Genomic DNA, 23,580 nt, shown 5'->3' on the forward strand with positions numbered 1-23,580 from the left:
TTTTGCAATTATTTCCTCGCAATTACTCCAGTGCGATAATTCAGCAGATTCTGTAACAAGTTATGAAGACATTGTCTCCACGGTTGTGGCTAACTAGCATGAAACATCAAACGGTCAAAAAAAGACCATGGGTCATCGAAAAAGAAAGAGCCCTGATTACAAAAGAACTAGGTTAAATAAATTGATCAGATAGCAATTTCAGAATTTCTCTGGTATAAGACAGGAAGAAATCAAAAAGTTTAAAAAAAAATCTGTCAGAATGAAAAAGAGAAAAAAACAACAAGATCATACGGACAAGTACTGGGTCGATATCCAAATAGCAGTCAAACAGAACAATAGTAAGGCATTCTGGAGCTTTATCGCTAAAGAAACAGGAACAACATTCATGGAGAACCTGATGAGGCAACGAACGTTGTATAATCATTAGAATATTTAGTTTGTAGTGCGTTAGCCGTGCTATCTTCTGGGGAGGGTCATGATGATTTGCTTCATTTACGTTGTGCCATCAAAGCTTTGGTTTGATGTGGGGGTATTTTTAGTAGGTGAGTGAGTGGATTTATGAGTGAGCAAGAGTGGATGTATAGATGGATGAATGAGTGAAAGCATGGAATGCTGGGTGAAAGAGGGTGAATGATTGGATAAAAAGGCAGATGATGGGTGGATACGTGAAAGATTGAATAGATGAATGAAAGGAAGGGAGGATGAAGGAAAGGAAGGAAAGATGGATGAGTAAAAAGAGGGATTGAGTGAAAGGGTATGTAATGAAAGGGTGGATGGAATAATGGAGTGAAAGGTTTGATGGATAGATGAGCGAAAGGATTGATGAATGAGCAAAAGGGTGGATAAAGAGATGGATGAGTGAAAGGATGAATGGATAGGTTTGGAGATGGATTGATAGGTTCGGATATGAAGTATGGACAGACAGAATGGTAAACTGAATGATGGATGAAAGATTGAATAGACAACTTAATATAAAGGTTAAATGGCGGACATCAGCAGGTAGGTAGGATAAAAGGATGACTGGATAAATCTATTGAAGAGACCAGAGCTATCTTCGTGGGAGGGTCATGATAATTTGTTTAATTTATATTGTGCCATCAGAGCTTTGGTTCGAAGTGGGGGTATCTTCAGTGGATGAGTGAGCAAGGGTGGATGTACAGATGAATGAATGAGTGAAAGCATGGCTTGCTGGGTGAAAGAGGGTGGATGATTGGATAAAAGGACGGATGATGGTGGATAAGTGAAAGATTGGATGGATGAATGAAGGGATGGAGGATGGATGAAAGGGAGGGAGGATGAATGAAAGGGAGGGAGAATGGATGAGTGAAAAGTGGGATTGAGTGAAAGGGTGGATGGAATGAAAGGGTGAATGGAATAAAGGAGTGAAAGAGTTGATGGATAGATGAGCAAAAGGATTGATGAATGAGCGAAAGGGTGGATAAAGAGATGGATGAGTGAAAGGATGAATGGATACGTTTTGAGATGGATAGATAGCTTTGGATATGAAGGGTGGACAGACGGAATGGTGAAAAACTGAATGATGGATGAAAGACTGAATAGACAGCGGCGGTTCTTGCATGGGGGCGTTTGGGCGCCGCCCCCCCTGCTTTCTCGCCGTGCCAGAAGGCAGAACAATGGTAGTTATCATATTATATAACTACCATTGTTTCTGCCTTCTCGCACCCGAGAAAGCAGAACTTCCTGGTTAGAGTTACTTGAGGGCAGGGGGGAGTGGCTTGGGGGAGTGGCTTGCCCATTGTTGTTAATACTTACTGTATGGGCAGCCTGAGGCCGCCCAAACATACAGTATTACCAACAGTGGGAAAGCCACTCCCCCAAGCCACTCCCCCCTGCCCTCGAGTAACTCTCCCTGTTCTCTCTGTATGCTGCAGCAGCAGCATACAGAGAGAAAATGACGTACCTGGGGCAGCCGGCCGCACCAATCAAGAACGCGGCAGTGGAGAGGGAGGCTGCCTGCTGCGCCGCCTTCCTGATGACGTGCTGGTGCTGCCTGAAGGAATTGAAAGTGAGGACGGCGGGAATCGGGACGAAGTCTCTGCTGGACGGTAACAAGGTAAGTGTACTTAACTTATTTATATTTGTAAAATCGGATCCGTTTTACCGTTTATGAACAAGGGTTTGCGATTATTTAACCTGCTTTGAACTAGGGCTGAGTGTATGAAGAACTGGTCAGTTTTTGTGTGCTTTTATTCCACTGCCTATCTCGCATTATTGGAACGTAAACAAATAGGAGGGAAATTAAGGCACTGTTTTAGTAGCGCATGTCTTGGGTCAAGAAAATATTGTTTGGTTGCCTTTCACCGCGCTCCTCACACCAGAAAACTGAAATTGGTTTATATCAGCACGCAGCCACGCACTAAACTAAACATTTTAGCGCGCCAATCACCGTCATTAATTGAGTTAAGATGGGCAGAGAGATAGGGAGGCGGTTATTGAAGCAAAAGTGGTAGCATGGAAGATCGGTAGCCCTGCCGCCTGATTTCTATGTCATTCAGATGTCAGTTTCAGGCAGTCTTTGGACCCAACCTCGGAAAAGCAGGAAAATAAACTCTTCAGTTTCTTGAAAAGACATGTCTGTGTAAATAGTGCGTCATTTGTTCCAGAGCAAGGTGCTTGTAGTTCGCCACCTACTTTTACTAAAGGCACTCTGCCAGGGATGCTAGTTAGGAGCAATAAAAGCGTTTTTTGTACCCCTCTGCATGACGTGGTCATCCTAATGAAAAAAAAAGACTTTCACAGTTATAAACAATTATAATGAGGAAAGACTTTGAAGTGCAGTTGTCTCATGCAAACCACGCAGAAAGTGGACGTGTGCATACACGTGCATTCCATGTAACTTTAGACATTACACAGCACAGCATCTCCCACGGCAGCTGTAATCAATGGGTACGGAGTGCATTATGTACAACGTTATCTGCAGGTTGTTGTTGGAATCTATAAGATTGAAGCTTCATAGGGTAGCGTGTCATGCGCCCTCATCCAAAACCCATGTAAATGTGTTCAGTTGATCATGTGCCAGTCATTAGGGGTTCTTTATGGGTCTTCCTACTGCAGAGATCCGCCAGCAGGTGGATCCCTCAGTAAATGTGGTCAGTGGATGCTGTAATGTGCTTCATTTTCTTGTGTTTTGCTTGGTCAACGCCCAGTTGGGCCCTGGGAATTATGGCCTTCCTCCATCACTTGGGCCTGTGTTGGTATGCCTGTAGTGTGAAGGTATGTATTGGTTGGGTTAGTTGAGCTCTGGGGATAGTCAGTGTGATTACAAAAATGGCGAGAAGGACCCCACAAACCCACCTTATAGCAGTCAGACTCACTTGCTAGGCTCACTCGCCACCGAGCACTCAGATCAAACTTTTACGCCTCACTGCTTTCAAATGTCACCAGCCGCCACTGTGAATAGACGACAGAATGTTAAGGTTAAATGGTGGACATCAGCAGGTAAATGGTAGGCTGAAAGGATGAATGGATAGATCTATGGAACAGACAAGAGATATCTTTTGGGGAGGGTCATGATGATTTGCTTCATTTGCTTTGTGCCATAAGAGCTTTGGTTCGAAGTGGGGGTATTTTCAGTTTCTTCCTACTCACGTGCTGAAAAATATATAGTTTTATGCCCAACAACAGCAATTAACAGTATGGCATTAAGAAGGTGCATCTCGCTATCAATGGGGAAATATTGTTTGCATCCATGTTGTGTACTTACATTTTTTTATATGTAAAATGTAATGCATACTCCCTTTTTTGTTGTTTTTAAGTTTTTTGATAGGGATACCAGCATGAAAAGTTCAGTAAGCAAAGTAGATACATGCATGCCTCACCTATAATATATGTCAATGCGCTGTGCTGAGGTGGTTACATGAATCGCACTAACTATTATTCTATCGCTGATTAATAAAAATGAATGCTGACAATATAACACCTGATGTATCGCCAGGGAACATTTCCAGTCCTCAATTCAAATATTCAGTTGTTTCAAACACTGTTGAAGTTAAATTGTATTATATATTTTGCTGCTGGTGACAGAGTGGATACCATAAGGCAAGCTTGGACCTGTGATGAGAATATGTTCAGTGCCCATTAGATTCCCCATGTTAGACTAATGTTCTGATGTGTTACCTTTGCCTCAAATTGTAAAGCGCTCTGATATCCTTCGGGATCAAGTTCGCGCTATATAAAACTTTATAAATAAATAAATAAATTGCAAAAAAAAAAGAAAAATGCTACCATATTATAGACCTCTTTCATTTTGTGAAATGAGTTAACTTGCTTTGTTTATATAAACACATTTCTCATGTGTTTTGTTGTGTGCTGCAACTAATATAGAAGTCATGAAGGATCATCTGTCTTGCCTTTAGCCCCTCCCCCTCACTACACATTTAGCTCATTTTAATGAGTACCTGCACTTATTTTTTCCCATTTAAAGCACTGGTTACACTGTATGTTTATTTAGCCTGTGAGAACTATTTTATTTCATTATTTTGTCCTACTCCAGACATGACGTGCTTTCCTGCAATGGCCATATGCCTTTATTTATGTTTCCAGCATGGTCCGCTTTCAATAGAGTAGTCCCGTTATTTTATTTAATAAACATTTTTTCTAAATAAAATGTAAGCACCCCATGCAGCACTTTCACTGTAGTATCAGCCAGGCACCTTCCTTTACCCGAGCCTTAGCTATAGAAATGGACATAGCCAACATGCCACTTTTACAACGAAAAATGTGTTTGTCAACTTGACCAAAAATATATATATTTGTTTATCAACTAGAAAAACAAATGCTTTAAAAATAAAAAATAAAAAGCGCCCCATGCCGCGCTTTCACTTTAATGTCTGCCACGCCAATTTCTTTAGAGCGGCTCGTCTAAAGAAAGGGGCGCGGCCGACATTAAAGTGAAAGCGCCGCATGGGTGCTTTGACAAACAAGCATTTACAATGCAATAGGTCTCGCATTTACGAGAGTTTCGTAAATGTGTGACCTTACCTATTGCTTGTTCACTTCTGATTACATGATTGTAAAGCTGTGAACGATGTATCCTTGCATCCTAAATATTAACTGGTCGGATTACTAAACTATTTTGTCAGACTTCACATAATATTTCCCGACCTGTCCTTCATGACTTCCCCAGCGCTGATACGTCCTTCACTGGGCCTCTAGTCCGCTTCTATCCCCGCTTCCCCCAGGCCCCCTCCCTCCGCCCCTCGCGGCACCGCCCTCACCACACCCAGCAATCTTTATTCTTCTCCCCAGTACGTCCCTCCACGCGAGTTCTGACTAAAGTGTAAAAAAAAAAGCTGTCATACGGGTTTCGCTGCCAATACTTGTTGCGCCTCCCTCGGGTGTTCACGTGCTCCCGCTCAAGCACTATATAAAATCACGCCTCGACGACGACGTTCTTAGGACATCTGCCACCCCTAGGCGCTAGAACCCCGATATTCAGTCAACCCATCGGCGCAATGACTATGATCCTTGGATACTGGGACATCCGGGGGGTAAGTTGGAGGCTTATGGAGTTTGGCGATTGAGAGCGAGCCTTGCGTGAGAGCGGCAGGTGGGTGGCGGAGGGAAAGTATGTCATGGGAGAAGAGGAAAGCGTTGATAAAGATTGGTCGTGGCCTCCCCGGGGCGGCGGAGGACGGAGGGGGTTGGGGTTAAGGCAGAATAGTAGGTCGACCCAGAGCGGAGAACTGCAAGGAGGTGAATTACTGTTTACGGACATAGTCCACGTTAGTTATAACCAAGTCCCCGGATTGCCTTGATTTCTTCGTGTAGCAGTCGTTGTGTTGCACGAGCCCCCCGCAGATCGTCGGGGCTGCACCTGAGCATTGGGCCTTGGCGTGCCCCTGACATGCTATCTCTTGGCGGGAGTCCTCCCCCGCGAGCCCTGCAAGCCCTCTCCTGAGACTGCATTCGCTCTACACAGGGCCGGTGTTCAGTCCTTGGGCTCGACAGCGCCCCTAGTGAAGCAAGCATTCCAGTGTTGTAAATTTGTTTTCTATGCCTGTGCCAACCCAATCCCATTGTTTTTTTGATTTGCTTGTTTGCTGTGATTGCCACCCTTATTTCATTTTAATTTTTCTGAAACGTGTTAGTTTGTAACTCTCCTCATGTAACGCACTTGATTCTATTGTAAAGCGCTCTGACACCTTTGGGTAAAGTCCGCGCTATATCAAATCGCATGCATACATTGCTCTTCCATGAACTCCGGCACTTCATACACTTCACTTTTCTCTAGCCACTTATTACCATCCGTGTGCCACCCACGGCCACAGGCAAACCCCATCCAGCGTTAAATTGATCTCTGGTTGCATTGTTTTCCCCCAGAGGATACGGTTTCCTGCTTTTTAAGTAGGCTGGTTTCATTTTTCATGTCATCCTGTGCGTGGATCTGTGCTCTTGGTGCTGGACCGGTCCTTGAGCACTGGTGGAATCAGAGCTGTACAAAGACAGTGGCCATGGTGCGAATAAAATGCGTCTATTAAACGAGCGTTTCCTCATATGTATCCTCTGCAGAGAATGTAATCCCGTCTCTAGTCGAAGGAGCTACATTTTACCCTCCCGGGTAGGTATAATGTAGTTTGTTGGGAAGTATGAAACGAAACCTCCCCTTCTCAGAATGTCTGCAATTCTTTTAATGTGATCTTGACATTTTATACTTGGTCTGCCGTCTTTGAAGAGGAGAGAGCTATTGCTCGTCTATAACCAGGGCAACCAGATTGTGCGGCAGGAGAGGACCGAATTGTGCAGCAGAGCGGAGTAAATTGTGTGGCAAGAAAAGGCAAATTATACAGCACATTTCATTAGTGTTACTTCATTGTGTCTCTTATACACACACAGGTTAACAACGCCTGGACATGGGGTTCACCTCCGTACCTGTCCGCAGCCAAGTACTGTAATGAGCAACAGAAAGGGGGCTGAATAGCAAGGCTGCAGGGGTTTCAGCAGGCGCAGGGTTGAATTGAGGCCACAATTGGGCCCGGGCAGCCCAAAAAAGTGTCAACCTTCGCGGATAGCAATCTTTAGCAATACACTGCTTGGCTAGGGTAATGGAGCTAAATAATGGCAAATATTTGTTGTAACAGAAATATTTAAAAGATTATAGGGCCAGTACTTAAACAGGATATTAACATTTAAATTAAAGAAAAAGGTGCTTTGTAGAAGCACAATTATCAAAACTGCTAGGAACTCCACTTTAATTGCTTTTTTTTCATGTTTGCTGTGGATTTTTTTTTTAAATTAATTTCCTCCAGGAAACAGGGCATGGCGTACACATAGACTGCCTTTTACATTCACCATGATCGAGATAAATCAGTACTTCAGAGAGGCCTTTCAGTGCTTAGGTGCAGCTGTGTAGTTTTCTCTTCTCTTGCAGTAGCATCACATGAACTTTCCGACAAAGGGAATGTTGCTAGTGTATACATTTAAGTCTCTCTTTCCTTGCATACTTGCAGGTTTATATAGCACAAACGTGGGCCAGAGGCATTGGGGCGCTTTACTTGAGCACCATCTAACATTAGAGAAGGTCATTCATTTGTTGCTCTTCCATGGAGGGGAGGGAGAGTAAGAGGAGCTCCCTCCCCATCACCTCTTTTACCCTCCCCCCAACCCCCTCCACTCCTCTCCCCTGCAAGGCAAGTGCTAACAGCTTACCTTCAATAGCTCCTTGTGGCCCCTGACTCCCATGGAGGGAGCCAAGGGGCAGGGACCCGTCATGCTGTAATATATGGAGCAGCCCATTGTCATTCTGCCACTGGATGGGCCTCCCTTAACTTGCACTGGGGTCAGGCTCAGTATAAGCACGGAAAGGCTGTAATGGCAGCCTTCCATGTTGTGCACTTGCGGTGGCGTCTGAGACGCCCTAGTCGACCAAACCAGCATTGGCAATGCCAATCGGTCTCACATTTGCAAGAGTTAGAGCCATTGGTGCTGTATATGACCATGTCTTTTACCCGTGTGGTGTGCTTTGGAGTAGAATTATGTGGGTTGGAATCGTGTGGTGTGGATTTGTTTAGTGGAATTATGCGGCATGGCGGGCAGATGAGAGTTGCACAGAATAGATAGACAGGAAGTCAGCAAGGGATAGGTAGACTGTTTAGGAAGTGCTGAATGAACCGTTAGCAGCCATTATCCCGGGGACTTTCAGGCTGCATACCATTTACCCGCAAGGACATTGACCTCGCATACCATCATGCCGCCTTTCTTCAAAACGCATGTGCATTTATTTATTATTTTGGGTATTGTTGTAGTGTAGGGTCATGCTGGGGGAAGTGTTATAGGGTTTTGGGTATTGTTGTAGTGTAGGGTCATGCTGGGGTGTAGTGTTTTAGGGTAGTGCAGGGTCATGCTGGGGTGTAGTGGTTTAGGGTAGTATTGTAGTGTTTGTGTAGGGTCATGCTGGGGGTAGTGTATTAAGGTAGTGTATGTGTAGGGAAGTAAAGTGCTTTATGGTAGTGTTGGGGGGTCGTGCTGGGTTGTGTAAATGTAGGAAAAGGACTGTGTGTCAAGGGTGGGTGGTGCAGGGGTACTACACTACAGTGTAGTGTAGGGTTGGGTAGGGTACTCTTACTTACCTTAACTACTATGACAACGAGTATACCTTTAATATGCATGTCTTTTCGTTGTAAAGGCATGCGTGTTAAAGGCATATTCGTTTTAAAAGTATTCGTTCTCTTTATTTGCGGACTAATAGTACTTGCGGGATCAAATTTGCGGTGTGATGGTGTGCGGGATGTTTGTCTGCGGTCTGACATCATATATTCTGAATGAACTACAGACACATGAGCAGAAAGTGTGAGAAAGAAGGAGTAGAGGCGACAAACTCAAAAAGGGGAGAGCCTGTGCACGCAGAAGACACCCCAAGAAAAGGAAGAGAGCGTAGGATTGAGGGACAGGGGTACTATGTTCCAATAGTGGTCTCTCCTTTTGGATATCAAAACCAAGACCACAACTCCCAGAATGCATTACGTTGTTGTAAAAGTCTTTGAAGGCTGCTCCTTCCATAGCCCATTCGTGTTTGCCTTTAGCATGGGCAGAGGTTGTCGGGTCCCTTTTAATCTGTTCGCCTTTCTTATGCTGATATGAACTGTTTAATGTATTTGTGGCGAGACCTTTGATGCTCTCCATGCACATCTCGTGATGTAATTAAAAGGTCTGTTGCCTTTTATCTCGTTCAACAATAAGTGTACTTTGATCTGCTGAACCCCTGTTATTAGCAATGCTCCTATGTGTTTTGGAGTCCGTATTGTGCAACCGGGTTCATGCCGGGCCACCACACCTCTCGCCAAGACGTCCTTGCTACGATCCCACAGGCTTTACTCCTCCTCTACTCGGCCTTTCTTAATTTGACAGCATGTGCATCTGTATGAGGCAACATGGAGGTTGTTAATGTTGAAATCCTGTCTCCCTTTCCCGATATTTTGGTGGTCAGCGTTTATAAAACTAACACTACATTGTACAGGAACATCACAAACGTACATATTGCACAGTGAACATAAAATATACAATTTCATTTTGGATCATTCATTCAGGAGAAGGATAATTTCCCTCACACACTGAATACAGCCCAGTGCACTCTTACCTTATCCACATTTATGGCATGGAAAGCTGCCCTTAAGGTATGGTCTCTGCTTTAATAATCAGCAGACTGATGTGACAAAGCGGCGATTATTAACTAGTGACCTGCTCGGATTAATGTACCACGTAATAATTCAAGTTTATCATGGACCCCAATCCTGGCAACCAAATGCATTATGGGTAGAGTAGTTGTATGCCAACTTCATTGAACTGGTTTGAACAATATTTAATATTACAATGGACTTCATATGGATGGGGGGGACATTACTTTTTGTATTGCGAGAAACCATCTCTTGAGACCATGGTTCGGATCACAAAGCAGCAGCATCGCCTAGGCCATGAGGAAGTACCCAGCAACACAGTAAATGTGAAGGGCAGACACCACCACAGGAAGCAATCACACATAACTGGCTCTTTGAGCAGGCAGACAGGGTGCATCCAGCACTTTCTAATCTTTGCAAAAGACCCACTACCTGTAATTCCCTGCACTAGTGGCTCTAAAGCACTGTACTGGCTGCCATTATCCTTCATGCTGAAAGATATACATTATCCTTTACCTGAAAATCCCAGCTGCCTTCACACTGTAGAAGCTGCAAATGATCCGCTTTCAAACAGCCGCGTTAAACTTTCCTAAAGCACCTAACCTCTGCGAGGAGAGACATTCGAAGTAGCCAATGACCGCACAGTCACAAGTTCAGTCGAAAGGATAGGGAGGCGTGAAAAGCAAGGGAAAGAGCAGCTTCAGAAAACGTGCAAGCGGCAACCAGAACCGAATATTAACAAGCATGTTAAAAATCACAGACCACTTGATTTGAAAAACTCTAAAGCATTAAAATGGTGTATAGATTTACTTCTACACCACTAAGGAGTCCAGGGAGACAGTGTTTTTATAGTGTCATCTGTAGAGTGATGAAACCCATAGTTGCCAGTGAACAAACAAATACTGGGTGTCCTAAAAAATAATCATATTAATTATAGCTTTATACTTAAACTATAATTTTACTACGGCACGCTGGATCATGTTGCTACCCATTAGACACCACACTTATAAAATACTATCTGTGTGTTGGGGGAGTGGTTGAGAATTGCGGGAAGGCAATGTGTCAGTCATAACCATTATCCACAAGTGTTGACAAGCCAGGTTGTGGAGTTTCAAAACATGTGGATGAAAAAAAGCAATTCGAGCAAGCATAATTGTGGCTCATGGCAAATCAGTGTGGTTTGAGTTAGAACGCACCAAACAGGTTGTCTGTCAGTGTAATTGTTTAATGCCTTCTTGGCAAAATAGGTTAGTGACAGCTAAGTAAGGTTTAGAGCAAACTATTACACGTGATACCGGGTAAAACCTCCCCTGCTCAGTGTTGATCTAAGTGAGCTGTAGAGCACTTTCTGTGCACTGCTATGACGCATAGGCATTGCCCTCCACATATGTTACAGGCAGGGCCGGGCTTTAGCATCGGCGAGCTAGGCCCAGGCTTCTAATTTTCTGAGGGGCACATGGAGATGTGTGCATTACGGTAATGCATTCACAGTTCAAGTTGCTGAGCCCAGCATCGGGGTGCAGAGCCTAAGGGGCGCATTAACACGCACAGGAAACTCGGAAGCGAGAAGTCCACCTGGATGTCTCTACCTTGAAATTTATTTTTACGGAGTGCCAAAGGATTTGCCCCTGCATTCAGCAGCAGCTGCTGTACACAAAGGAGCCACGCGACCAGTGCTGATGAGCACCAGCTCACCCTACCCCACCCCACCCCACCCCACCCCACTCTGCTCCCTGCCTGAGACTGGATGCTCACAACACACACAAGATGTCCCAACAAAACGAAAACCAGAGAGCGTGACTGGACCAAACAGCTCCCAGCGAGAGGGGTGCAGCAGTGCACTGCACTTCCACTAGGAAACCAAGTACAACTCATATACGTAATGTAATCCACCTCCCGATTTGGCTGATCACAGCCTAGAGCCTGAATAGTTGTTTTTGGTTGGCCAGTTTCAGTTTCCTGCCTAGTTCGTGTTCTCTTTCTGTGCCCAGAAGAGAAGTACAATACATATTTTTTTCATTGGCATTCCACAGTCTCCAATACAACTATCTGCAACAAGTATTTGCCAATTGATTTAAAACTACCCACCTGTAAAAGCGCGCGCCTCGTGCAAGTGGGTGGGGGGGGCTGCGGCCGAGAGCAGGCAGCGTTTCCCTTGCGGGAGCGTGCGAACATGGCACTGCGCGCTCCCGCAAGGAAATCGCCAAAACGTGCACAAGTTACATTGAAAGCAATGCAAGGCGTGCACGTTTTTGCCTGGACAATCTGAAGCTATCTCAAGAGGTGTGTTTCCTAAGCAGCGCATGTGCGCTGCGTAGGCGAGACCTAAAAAAGAGAACAAACTACTGGATCTAGTCAAGAATGGCATCAGTAATCCTACTGATGGTTTACAGACCTCGAAATCAAAAATGTTACTACACCTACAGGTTTAGTAACTTTAATCTACTGTACCTATTTGTAATGCTCTTGACCTACAAACTAGTTTCAAATGATGTGATTGTGGGCAAATAATTTAATTTAATTGAGCCACCATTGTCTTAATGATCACATATGACCGCAACTTTAAATGTGCAAGTTCAGCATGTCTGCTGTACAGAAAAAACTCATTGATTTGATGAGATCGACGAAACTTAAATCTACACACATATAGGATAAACATGACCCCGACTTGCCTCTTAGTTCATTAACAGAATTTTCATCAGGGTGGAGGCAGGAATGTTTCTCAAATCGCGTTTAAAAACTATTACTCTTGATAAATACATAATTAAAGCATAATGTGGTAGCCTACTCTCATATTGAAATGGCCACAAACTTTTCCATTGACTTGCAGCTTTACTGATAAAACTATATAGTGTACAGACCATAATGTTTCTAAAATAGTTTCTGCAAATGTGTCACTTGCACTTTACAAAGTAAAGTATTTTGGTTTATTTTGCTCCTATTTAACTGCATTTGCTTTTGTAATTGCTGTTATATTTAGAAATATATATGTAATAGTAATTTACAGGCTCTTTATATAAATGTTGTTAGAGGAAAATAACTGACATATTAAGATAGAGGTTTTTGTTAAATGGGCTAACTCTAGTAAAAGAAAAATAATCCTCCTTTTCCAAGCAGCAATTAGTTAACCCCTTCACTGCTAGACCTCCCTCGAGCGCCCTGTGCTAAGCCTGTTTTGGGGTAGTTCGCGCTTAGGCCCCTGTAACGTTTTGACCACATATGGTATCCACACCAAATTTGCGTTCTTTTCTTTAAACATCATGGAGATTTTAAAGGTACCAGGGGTTTGTTGATTCCTCTGGGGGGGACCCAGAAATTAGCCAAAAAACAGCTACATTTTTTTGTTTAACAAAAATGGGGGGGGGGAGGAGGGGAGTGCAAATGGTATCAGCAAAGGGTGTATGGTGCTGAAATCACCATCTTCCCAGCTTTCAGGGACTGACAGACTTATCAGAAAACCACTTATTTTTTTTAATATACTGTTTTGGCATTTTACTTGGACATAGCCTATTTTTGCAAATATTTTTTGTGCTATCAACCTCCTCCTAGTTAATGGTAGAAATGGGTATGAATCCAATAATGGATCTTGGTAAGCTATACATTGGGTGGTTGGGGATGGGGCGTCCTGGCCGTAACAAGAAAAAAAAAAAAAGTAATCTTAGCGTGGGAGGAATTAAATCCGAAAAGTGGCTATCTTTCAATCTAGCCACATCCTCCACCCTTCCATCTCTGGGAACACTTTCCTGTTCCACTACAACAAGGCTGCCTAGCACAGACTCTTGAAACTGAACAAAAGTCATATTTGATGCTGGAGAACACTCTTGAACACAACCCTATGAACAATTCCTTAACTTCTACACTGCTGTAAAATAGTTCATCTAGGTACAAATGGTGACCTTTGTTAAAGTCCTCTAGCAAGTTCCCCCAATTTTCTCTGAAACTCCTAAAGTGGACGGGCAACCAGGGAGGACAGTAGTGGAATCCCTCCCAGTGTATACCCTGACATTAGATATATCCTGTCCTACTCTCAGACAACATGCATCTTAATTCCATAACCTACCCTCTTGCTAGGAATGTACTGTGTAAAAACCAAACAACCCTTGAACAGGAGCAAAGACTCATCAATAGCTATTTCTTTCCCTGGAGTATAGATGTCTGAAAATCAATCTACAAAGTGATCAAGTACAGGCCGAATCTTAAAGACATTCACAGTCGGGGTGATCTTGTGGCAACACCGAAGCATTATCAATAAAATGCAGCATCTGAAGCACAAGTAAATACCAATCACGACTCCTAATTGGTGGAAATATGGCCCTTGGCATCAATGGACTGGTAGACCAATATAAAGCCATGGACGGCTTCCTTATCGAACCCATCAAAAAGGTCAAACCCAAAAACGTCATCTTGTCAAGATATGTGGGAATCCACCGGGTATCTCTAGAATGGGGCTTAAGTCTGTCACTGTTGTCCCTCAAATACTGTTCAGCATACAAATTAGTCTGCTCAACAGTCTCAGCCAAAAATACATCCTCCATAAACAACTGTATAAGCAAAACAAATTCGCTCTACGCCCTGCATCACCACTAAAGGCAGTCAACACCGGCTGCACCATGTTTGGATCAACCCAGAATCCAGCAGTTTCAATGGGAAGCCTTGGGAAGCCTTGCAGCCCCAGCCTGCAGTCCAGATGTCTCTCCTGCACCATTGACACATCTGTGTCCTCCTTTAAAACAGGCACTTCATCCTCAGTCACTTCATAAGATTGTGGGCACAAAACTCACTGCCAGAATCTTGCACTTCCTCCTCTCCCTCACTCACTGTCAGTCTCCTAATCACGGTCAGAGGAAGATTCAAAAAGCATACCAACCCACTCCTGAGCAGTAATTCTGCGGCTAGCCATAATCCTTACTAATAAAAGTAATTTGTCAAACAAGTCAACAACAAACGCTTTGTAGAATAACTAACAAACAAAATGTGGCTTTATCACAAAGACCTATATACTCCAAAACTATACCACTCACTTGTCAGAAGCAGATAGACTCACCACCTACTCTGCAAGGACCAACCATATCCCACTAAAAAAGAAAATTACACCTAAGAACGCAAAAGACATTGCAAAGAATTTCACGCTCAAAAACACAAACTAAATATGCTGCTGTTATTGCACCACTTACAAAAAATTCACTCATGCCTGATGATACTCATTTGGAGTAAACGCAACATTTTTTTTTCTTACCAATTAAGTGCAACTCTGCAAAACTGCAGATCAACCACTGCTTAAACCACAAACCCCATATGCCCCCCAAAGGGGAGCGACACTTGCCCAAGGGGCCGCTCCCTGCATGCATTAAAAAAAACAAAAATCCCTTGTGGCCCAGTGGGTCATCTAAAATTAATTTGACCCGATCTTCACCCCTCCCAGGGGGGCTGATAACTGCCAAAGGGGAGCGACCCATGCCCAAGTAGCTGCTCCCCGCATACATTGTACATTTAAAAAATAAATCAAAATCCCTAGTGTCTAGTGAGCAGGAATGCCCAAAGAGACAGTGGAGGAAAGGAAAACGCTTTCCTTTCCCGCAATGCCTCTTAGATCACAAAATTCCTCCCCCTCCCTCCCCCAGAGGAGAAACTCACCGTCTCCTCATGGACACGCTGGAAGCAAATGGCTTCCATCGCGTCCAGTTTCATCTAATGATGTTGCCGACTTGCTTAGATTACGTGGCGGGGGGCAACGGAAGGGCTTCCGCTGTCCTCCCCGGTGCGGGCAGCATGGTGGGCTGCCCATGGGGTAGTGCCAGCTCTTTCCTCGTGGGTGGGTGCTAGGACGACCAGGAACCGTCCTGAGCACACGTCCACTGTGTCTCAGGACGGCTCCCGGCTGTCCTGAGCATGGAAAGGGTTAAAAGACAAACTGACCTTTGATCATTTCTTAAACAGGCAGCAAATGTGTGAAGAACCTGATTTAATGGCATCTTTATTGCTCATTCGCTTTCTAAATCAACAGAACACCTTTTCATTTGAGCCTGAGTTTACTTGCCAGATTGGAAAAGTAGATGCTAAAAATAGCTCAACCTGATAACATTTTACTCTCAATTGTGAGTGGGGGAGTAGATTTTTCGAGGCTTGGTTTACTAAACCAGCCATAGCTTATCTCTGGCTTTAAGAGCGTTTCTTGCACCAGGCGAGCCAAGAAAATATATATAGCCTTGTAAATCATGCAAAACACTGTATGAAAATGTTAGTCTCTTTAAAATTAAAAATAGAGGTGGGCAAACCATGCAGTGCAGCAAATAGAAAGGCGTGGCCGCCATACTTAAAGATGAAGCTCGGAGTGCCACACTGATCATGGGATCAGATCTGAGCACTCCAGGTTAAAGCTGTGTCAGTCCTAGTTTTTATCTATTATTTATATGTGTGCGGTGCCTGACAGAGTGTACCTAAAAACTCCAAACCAAAAGTAACTAAAAAAGAGGGCTAGCTTGCTGTACTGCCTGCTAGACTCAGGTACCCACTACTAATGTTGATTTAGAAATTGTTCAAAAGAAACTAAACCAAGTTTAAACCACAGATTCCATTCTTTTCAATGTAATGTTTTTTAAATATTCAATTTCAAGAGAATATTTTTTTAACATGGATGAAACAGTCATAAATACAATACATAATTTGGATTAAGAAACACAAATATGATGACTTTCTTTAATCAATGTAGATGTTGATGGCCCAATGCATTTCGGGACATTGACATAGTCCCTTTGTCAGGGAAAACACAAAAAAATCAAAATATGAACAAGTAGATAGATCAGCACATTTAAAAGGATCCATAAGTATATTCTAATTCTATATGACAATATCAAGTTGCGTAATGAACAACATATTTAGGGAACTCATGTATGCATCTCAAAAAAACATTTTTAGTGATACCGTTGTGACCCAAAACTATTCAATTAGAAGATTAACAAATCAATTGCAAGATGTTTCTTCAGTAATTAACCTTTTGTTGAGAGCGTATTCAACAGTAAGAAAAATTTAGAAAACGATAAGTAAAATCCACCACCATTGAAAAACACCCCATTGTGCAATCTCTGAATGTGCTACTTATTCCAAATGGTAAACAATATCGCCCTTCTGGGTGTGTAACTAAGAAGACAATTAACCGAAGTCCTAAACAGGGAACAACCAGTCAACCTCCGTAAACATTATACATGGTATTCTATGATTAAATCCATTTCATAGTATTTACAATTGCTTAAGAATCCAAAGTCGCACAGCCTATTAATTTAAGCCAAGAAACACAAATTCTGTTTACTATACTCAACAATGGCACCTATACAGTCAATAGGAACACAAACGATTCCTTAACCTACCGTGAAGAATGGGCAGTGAATTATTCACTTCATTATGCTCAAACTGGATTTCAAAATTCTGTCGGGAAGAACCCTGCAATTTAAAAACTGCCTCAACAAGCTGCAAAGCATGACCATTTGTCCTAAACTTAACCCCACGTCCAGAACGAATCACGTGCTTACCAAGATAGAAAATCGAATGCTGCTGTTGTCTCTTCGTTCGTGTAATGCCAAGTGAATGTTCATATCGTAAATACTGAAGCCATAAACTAAACGGCCGGAAAAATCTTGCGATTAAAGAGCTATCAGTTAGTAAACTAAGGCTCAATATTTATCCCAAGCCCACATTCCAAATCAAATCCCGTGCTTACCGAGGTCAAGAAAAACCGCACGCTTCTAGCATTTTCGCATCCGTACTTAGCCGAGTCGGGAAACGGCCACTACTACGCGACCGTTTCCACGAATACCTTAACCACGCATGCAGTACAACGCATGCGTGGTAACCACGAAAGCCTTTACCACGCATACCTTTACTACGAGGTATGTAGTAAAGGCATATGTGGTAAAGGTTAAAAGAAAAAAAGGAGGCTTTTTTGGGGGGTTACCTCCCCCCCCTTACCCCCCCCCCCCCCATAAATAAAACTCACCAGAAGTCACGTCGGGATATGCAGGCAATCAACGTCGTTTAAGAGAAAACGGAAAAAAACTTCCACTTCCTATGTATGACGTCACAACGGAAGAATTTGAGGAAAAGCAAATGCGTAGAAATACCATTCCGTCGTAACGCATGCGTGGTAAGGGCATGCGTTGCAACGGAATGCGAAGTAAGAACATACAACCGTTATCTATCTAGAATCCAGCAATCCCCAGTACATCTACTGCCCCCTAGTACTCAAAACCACAAAGTGAATGCTATAGTTAATTAAAACACCTTGGATGCTAGGCTTTTCCCGTCCTGTGCTGATTTTATGAAAATCCCATTATACATGACGAGTTGACCTTGTCATGAGCACAGCACCAGTGTGCATCATGACGAGTTCACCTTGTCATTAGCATCCAAGTGGTTAAGCAATATCTAACCAGTGAGCACGCCCTCTTTTATATAAAAGTGAGTTTGAAAAATATTAGCAACAACAAATGCAACGTCTTGTGTTCTAACAACCCAAATTACATAATCATTGAATCATAATGTAACAAACACAAACCTAAAAGTGATATGACATAATAAAATTAGAAAAAATTCAGAGAAAAGGTCCAGTCAGAAACAAAAAATAAATGTGCAAAAGATTGTTACACTCTGAATCTATACATGTTCAAATTATAAGAAGCAACTCCTTTCCATTCGGTAACTGAGACCACATGTGGTCATTGTGCCCAATCGTATTATCCAGAATGTCTTCCTTTGGAGTAATCTTTTGTTAATGTCTAAATCAATCTTCTCTCGCACTAACTCAATGATCTGAAATCTTATTTGCGCTATTGTGTGGTGTTTTTCTGACCAGTTTGTAGCTAATGCAGAAGTGGTCACATTGTTACGAATTCTACTTTTGTGTTCAGACATTCGTATTTTCACTTTTCTTTCAGTTTTGCCCACGTAGAGTAAACCACATGGACACTTTATTGCATAAATCACTCTGCTTGTATTGCAGTCTCCCTTGTGGTACAATTTGATCTTTTCTCCAGTATGTGGGTGGGAAATGATATTGCCCTGAATAGCATTATGGCAATGTATGAAATGTGCACATCTTCGCATGCCAACGCTTTCCTGAAATACTTTCCCCACTACTTAACAATTCCTTGATTTTCTTCGACTGGGTTTAAGCAAAAAGTGGTCATTCGAATAGATGTTCTGGAAATCTGTTTCCGACTGAAGAAGTTCCCATCTCTTATTAATGATGCTCCTCCTTGTTGGACCAGGCCTCATGGCGTGGTCCCCCTCCTTCCACATGGCGGGCCCTGGACGACATCGACCCCTGTCCTCCGGCCTGAACCTACCCCTCTCCAACCTTCACGAGAGCCGCCACTCCTGGCGACCCCCCCCCCCCCGGCTCTCCCCATCCAGAACACGGCGACCCCCTACTAGCCCCACTCTGTTGGTTCGACCCCTATCCCGGGCCACCAGCTCAGGCCCTGACTCAAATTGAGATTATGGCAAATTGTTTAATAGACTTTGTTGGATGAAAACTGCGTAAGTGTAACAAGCTATTTTTGATATGTGGGTTTTTGATGCAACTTTGTGATTAGTAATCTCAACCCAAACGTCCAGAAACGCTATCTTCTGACTGCTCCATGAGTAAGTAAACTGTATCCTCTGGTTTTGGTATTCAGAATGTTAATATTTTGAATCAGTTGGGTTTCTGTGCCTGACCAGACTATGAAAATGGCATCAATGTATCTGCAATAAAAATTAAGATCTTCAGTCCAATCTTGGTTCTAAAAAATGTGTTCCTCATATTTATCCATATACGTATTGGCGTAAGCAGGAGCCCCTGCGAAGCCCATCGATGTTCCATTCAAAGTAGCTGTGATGTAAACAAAAGTGGGTAAGTTCAAGTAAAAATCATGGTTAATTTCCACTTATGGGTGTTGCAACAGCATCCATTCTTGTGCTTTCAGTCCTTCTGAATGGGCAATCGATGTGTACAATGACACTACATCAATAGTGCATAATATGTATTCTTCATCAGTGGATAAGATCTCCTCCAATTTGAGGATGAAATCAGCTGTGTCCTGGATGCATATGTGCCATTGTTGAATGAGTGGTTGTAGACAGTAGTCTATGATCTTGCCTGCTGGTTTGAAAAGTGAGCCACATCCCGAAACGTTTGGTCGGAATGGCGGATCTTCCAAACATTTATGAACTTTTGGCAACCTATATTATTTAGGTCTTCTTGGAAACTTCGTCATGAAAAATTTGGCCGTGTTTTCTGTGATCCAGTCCATGTCCAATGCATGATTTATCAACTGTTGGAGTCTCAGTATCTCCATTGGGGGATCTTGTTCTCACTGCATGTAGATACTATTATCTTCCACATGAAGATTGACCTTGGTGTTATAAAATTCTGTGTCCATGAGAGCAAGGGTGCCTCCCTTATCAGCTTTCTGAAAGGTTAGTTCCTGTCTTTTGCCCAATTGAATTAAAATGCTTCTTTCTGCTCTACTCCAATTACTGGGCGTTCTGCAATTCTTCTTATAATTCAATAGTTTATAATTAAAAAAATTATGAGATCAGAAAACCTGGTGATACATTATGTACGATTCAGAACCAAGGACGGCACGCCCAGACTGCAAATTCCCAGATGGAGGCAGCTACACAAAGGAGGTACAGAAGGATAAGTTTCGATCCTGGGACTGGTCACACACTATCTCTATGCCAAGGTCATTCTGTCTGTGCCCATTGCTTGACTAGTGGGAGCCGGCCTCTATCTAGTGGGAAAGGTATGCGCTAGTAAGAAAAGTGTATTCATTAGTACAGCAATGCCCAACCTTGAAGGAAACTAAAATTACCAAGCCTGCTTCTTGCAGAGAGGGAATTAATTTCGAGCATGACTCAAAATGGCAGCCATCAACAACTAACGCTTGCTGATGGTTGAACATTAGCTACCTAATCTGCATGTGGATATTTCTAATGCACATTTAATGGCAAGTGAACTTTGCAGATGTGATGCTCTGTTAATACTCGACTGATTTAGCCTGATCTAATGTTCAATACCTTCCTACTCAGGGTGGTAGGATATTTTAGTTGAGGGTAATAGATCAGGCCAATAGTATGGTTCCCATTGTGCATATTTCGGCTCTGCCTCCCCTATCCACCTCTCGCCCCCCTATTTTCACACCAAAGTAGTGTGTGTATTGGTTCTTTTAAGTAAATTATCATTCCACCAGTTAGAAACCACTGACGTTCACCATGAATGTCATATCTGTATAAAGCCTACCACAGGCGGCCCCAGCTCTAGTTCCATCGCTAGAAGAGCAGCCACACTCCTTGCTACCAGATCCCCTGCTGTCAATGCTGCCCTTCACAGACAGGGGGAAGGGAGGGCCAGGGACCGTAATTAAGCCCAGTGGGGTAGTTAGGCCTTTTGCTGCCCGTGGTGGCCTTAAGAGTGGGGGAGTGGTGTGTGATGGTGTTCGATTTCTGCTTTTGCCCCCGCATGGCTGCAGGTAAGATTACCCCCTCCACCCCATTGCTTTGCCACTAAATAAGCCCGGGCACTGAAATAAAAGTGCCCCACATTAGCAGTGGTGGCTTGTGCAGGTAACCGCAGGGGATGGAATTGACAAATGACAGACTAGTGAAATATAAATAAAACCACTTGCATCGCAGAATAAAGGTTTTATTTTCACTATTCCGGCGTTTGCCACTAACCACCCCTGCGCTTACCTGCACGGGCCACCACTGCACATTAGTGAATTAGATGGCTTACAAAGTGGCCCATGTTTACAAATTAGGGCAGTTTTAACCTTGTTAAGACACGCTGCCTAAGTGTTTTGCATGGTATGGAAGAGTGCATGGATTTTAGCTTGCTGCAGACAATGTGATTTTTTTTTTTGTGGTTTTTTTTTGTGGTTTTTTTTTTTTTTTTTTAAAGATACTCGAATTAAACTGTAAAAACCGTCATGGCAGACCATAAAACAGGCCAAAAAAACAGCCCTCACACCAACCTCTCAGACCAGCCCATTGGTCACTGCTTGATTGCCATATGAGAGGCCAGTTCGACTACAGACGGAGATGCGAACAAATAACACCAGCGCTTATCAAACTGACATGGCTGACTCTTCAATCCTGCTGTACCCAGTTCAGTTATATTGCTGTAAATAGAACGCAGGAAATCTAAACCAGACCCACTACCTGAGGATGAGACTTGTGTATCTGGATAATGCAGACAAATGAACTTCTTGGCTCTAAACAATGCTAAACTTTACAGCTCCTTTTCTGGGTTTGCTCTAAAGATGTGAAGTAACCGCACTGTGGCAAGTAGGTGGGGGCCCTTCCCTTAAAGCTTGACCCATATTCTACCTGCTATTGATGCATTTCAATGTCATAACTCTCCACTGATGGTCAAATGCATCCTAATGTTCTCCACCTGATTTAATGTCCTTCAGTCTAACCAATGTTTTATCTAGTAATGTGCCTGTTTGTTGTAAATATATAACCAATAAGTATCTCGAGGCGTGCAAGAATGCCCAGCCACTTAGGGTAAAGTGCTCTAACCTCTTCTGGGGTAATGAGCAGGAGTCCTCTTGTAGCTGGGGCCTCTTTCCATTGAAAGGGATGGAATGCCCTCACTTTGCCCCTTTGTGCATGTAGAAAGATCAGATCTGGCACTGTCATGGATGGATGCCCCATGCCACTTACCTACGTTGTCTAATGTTGTGCTGGATGGATGCCCCATGCCACTTACCTACGTTGTCTAATGTTGTGCTTTATTCCGTTACAGCTGGCGCACTGCAGCAGGCTGCTCTTGGAGTACACCGGGACTGCGTATGAAGACAAGCAGTATGTCCCTGGACCAGGTAACAAAGGATTGGTGGTGGCATGGCGGAGATTTCAGCGGGCAAAGGAATAAGATTGTTGATGGTGGTCAACTCTGCCACCCTGGTGCACCTTGGATTACTTTTGGATAGTCTTCATTACTGAGAGTCCTACTCTTTCTAGTCAGTCCTTACAAACTGAAGTGCCCCCATGTCTAACCCCTGAAGCCGGAGTTGGCATTTATTCATAATGCCAACCCTGATCCTCTGTTGGGTGTGCTACATAAGTGACGTTCTCAGTTTGCGATCACTCCCTGGGAGGACCAGCTTGGGTGGGCACGAGGCAGTTTGAAGGGTTACAGACAGGTAACCGAGGCATTCCTTCCGCATTACTCATCAAAGTCCTTACAAACAGAATCTTGCCAATGCTTCGCTGCTGACCATTCTGATAACTTGACACTAGAACCCAGCTTGCTGCACTGCAAGTGTTGACATGGGGAGCTCTCTGTGCCACCCATTGAACTTTCCAAAATCCCAGCAGGAAGCTGACAACCCCCCCCCCCACCCCCCCCACCAAAAAAATAGAGCTCATCATTAAACCATCAACTGTCTATCTTTCGTGAATCTGATCCTTAATGACCAGTGGTAGACATTTTCACATGCAAATTACACTGAACATGAATATTAAATCGGGCTAATCAGTTTAGTATTAACCGAGCATCACACCTGCAAAGTTCACTTGTCATTAAATGTGCATTAGAGATATCCACGTGCAGGTTAGGTTGCTAATATTCAACCATCAGCAAGTGTTAGTTGGACACTTGAGGGGCCTCCAGTTGAGCACCCGCGGAGCCTTAATTGCACTACACGCCAATCTGGTCCATGCTTGTTTGACTTATGCAACTGATGCCCGTTAACATACCCCTCAACCCCTTTAAACAACCTCCCTCCTACATTCCAATAACCCTGCTGACCCCAAATACACACAAGCTGCATATACCTCCTGCTTCCCCAAACCCAATGTGTTCAAAGTCCACCCACAGCGATTTCATCAATTCTACTCCCGTTAAGGTATCATCAGAAGCACCCCAACTATTCTGACGACTGTTGCAAGGCAATTATTCAAGTGT

General features: G+C 43.4%; 1 protein-coding gene across 1 annotated transcript in view; it reads left to right on the top strand.

Annotated features, from left to right (window-relative positions):
• Positions 1 to 5,237: 5,237 nt before the first annotated feature.
• Positions 5,238 to 23,580, top strand: part of LOC147712900 (glutathione S-transferase Mu 1-like) — a 123,606-nt gene continuing 105,263 nt past the window's right edge. The window contains exons 1-2 of the mRNA XM_086923577.1: positions 5,238 to 5,510; positions 22,417 to 22,492. Of these exons, the coding sequence (XP_086779703.1) occupies positions 5,475 to 5,510; positions 22,417 to 22,492 (112 nt within the window). The 5' untranslated portion in view covers positions 5,238 to 5,474. The remainder of the gene's footprint in view (positions 5,511 to 22,416; positions 22,493 to 23,580) is intronic.

The sequence above is a fragment of the Lissotriton vulgaris genome, chromosome 5 (genome assembly GCF_964263255.1).
Source record: "Lissotriton vulgaris chromosome 5, aLisVul1.2, whole genome shotgun sequence".
NCBI lineage: Eukaryota > Metazoa > Chordata > Amphibia > Caudata > Salamandridae > Lissotriton > Lissotriton vulgaris.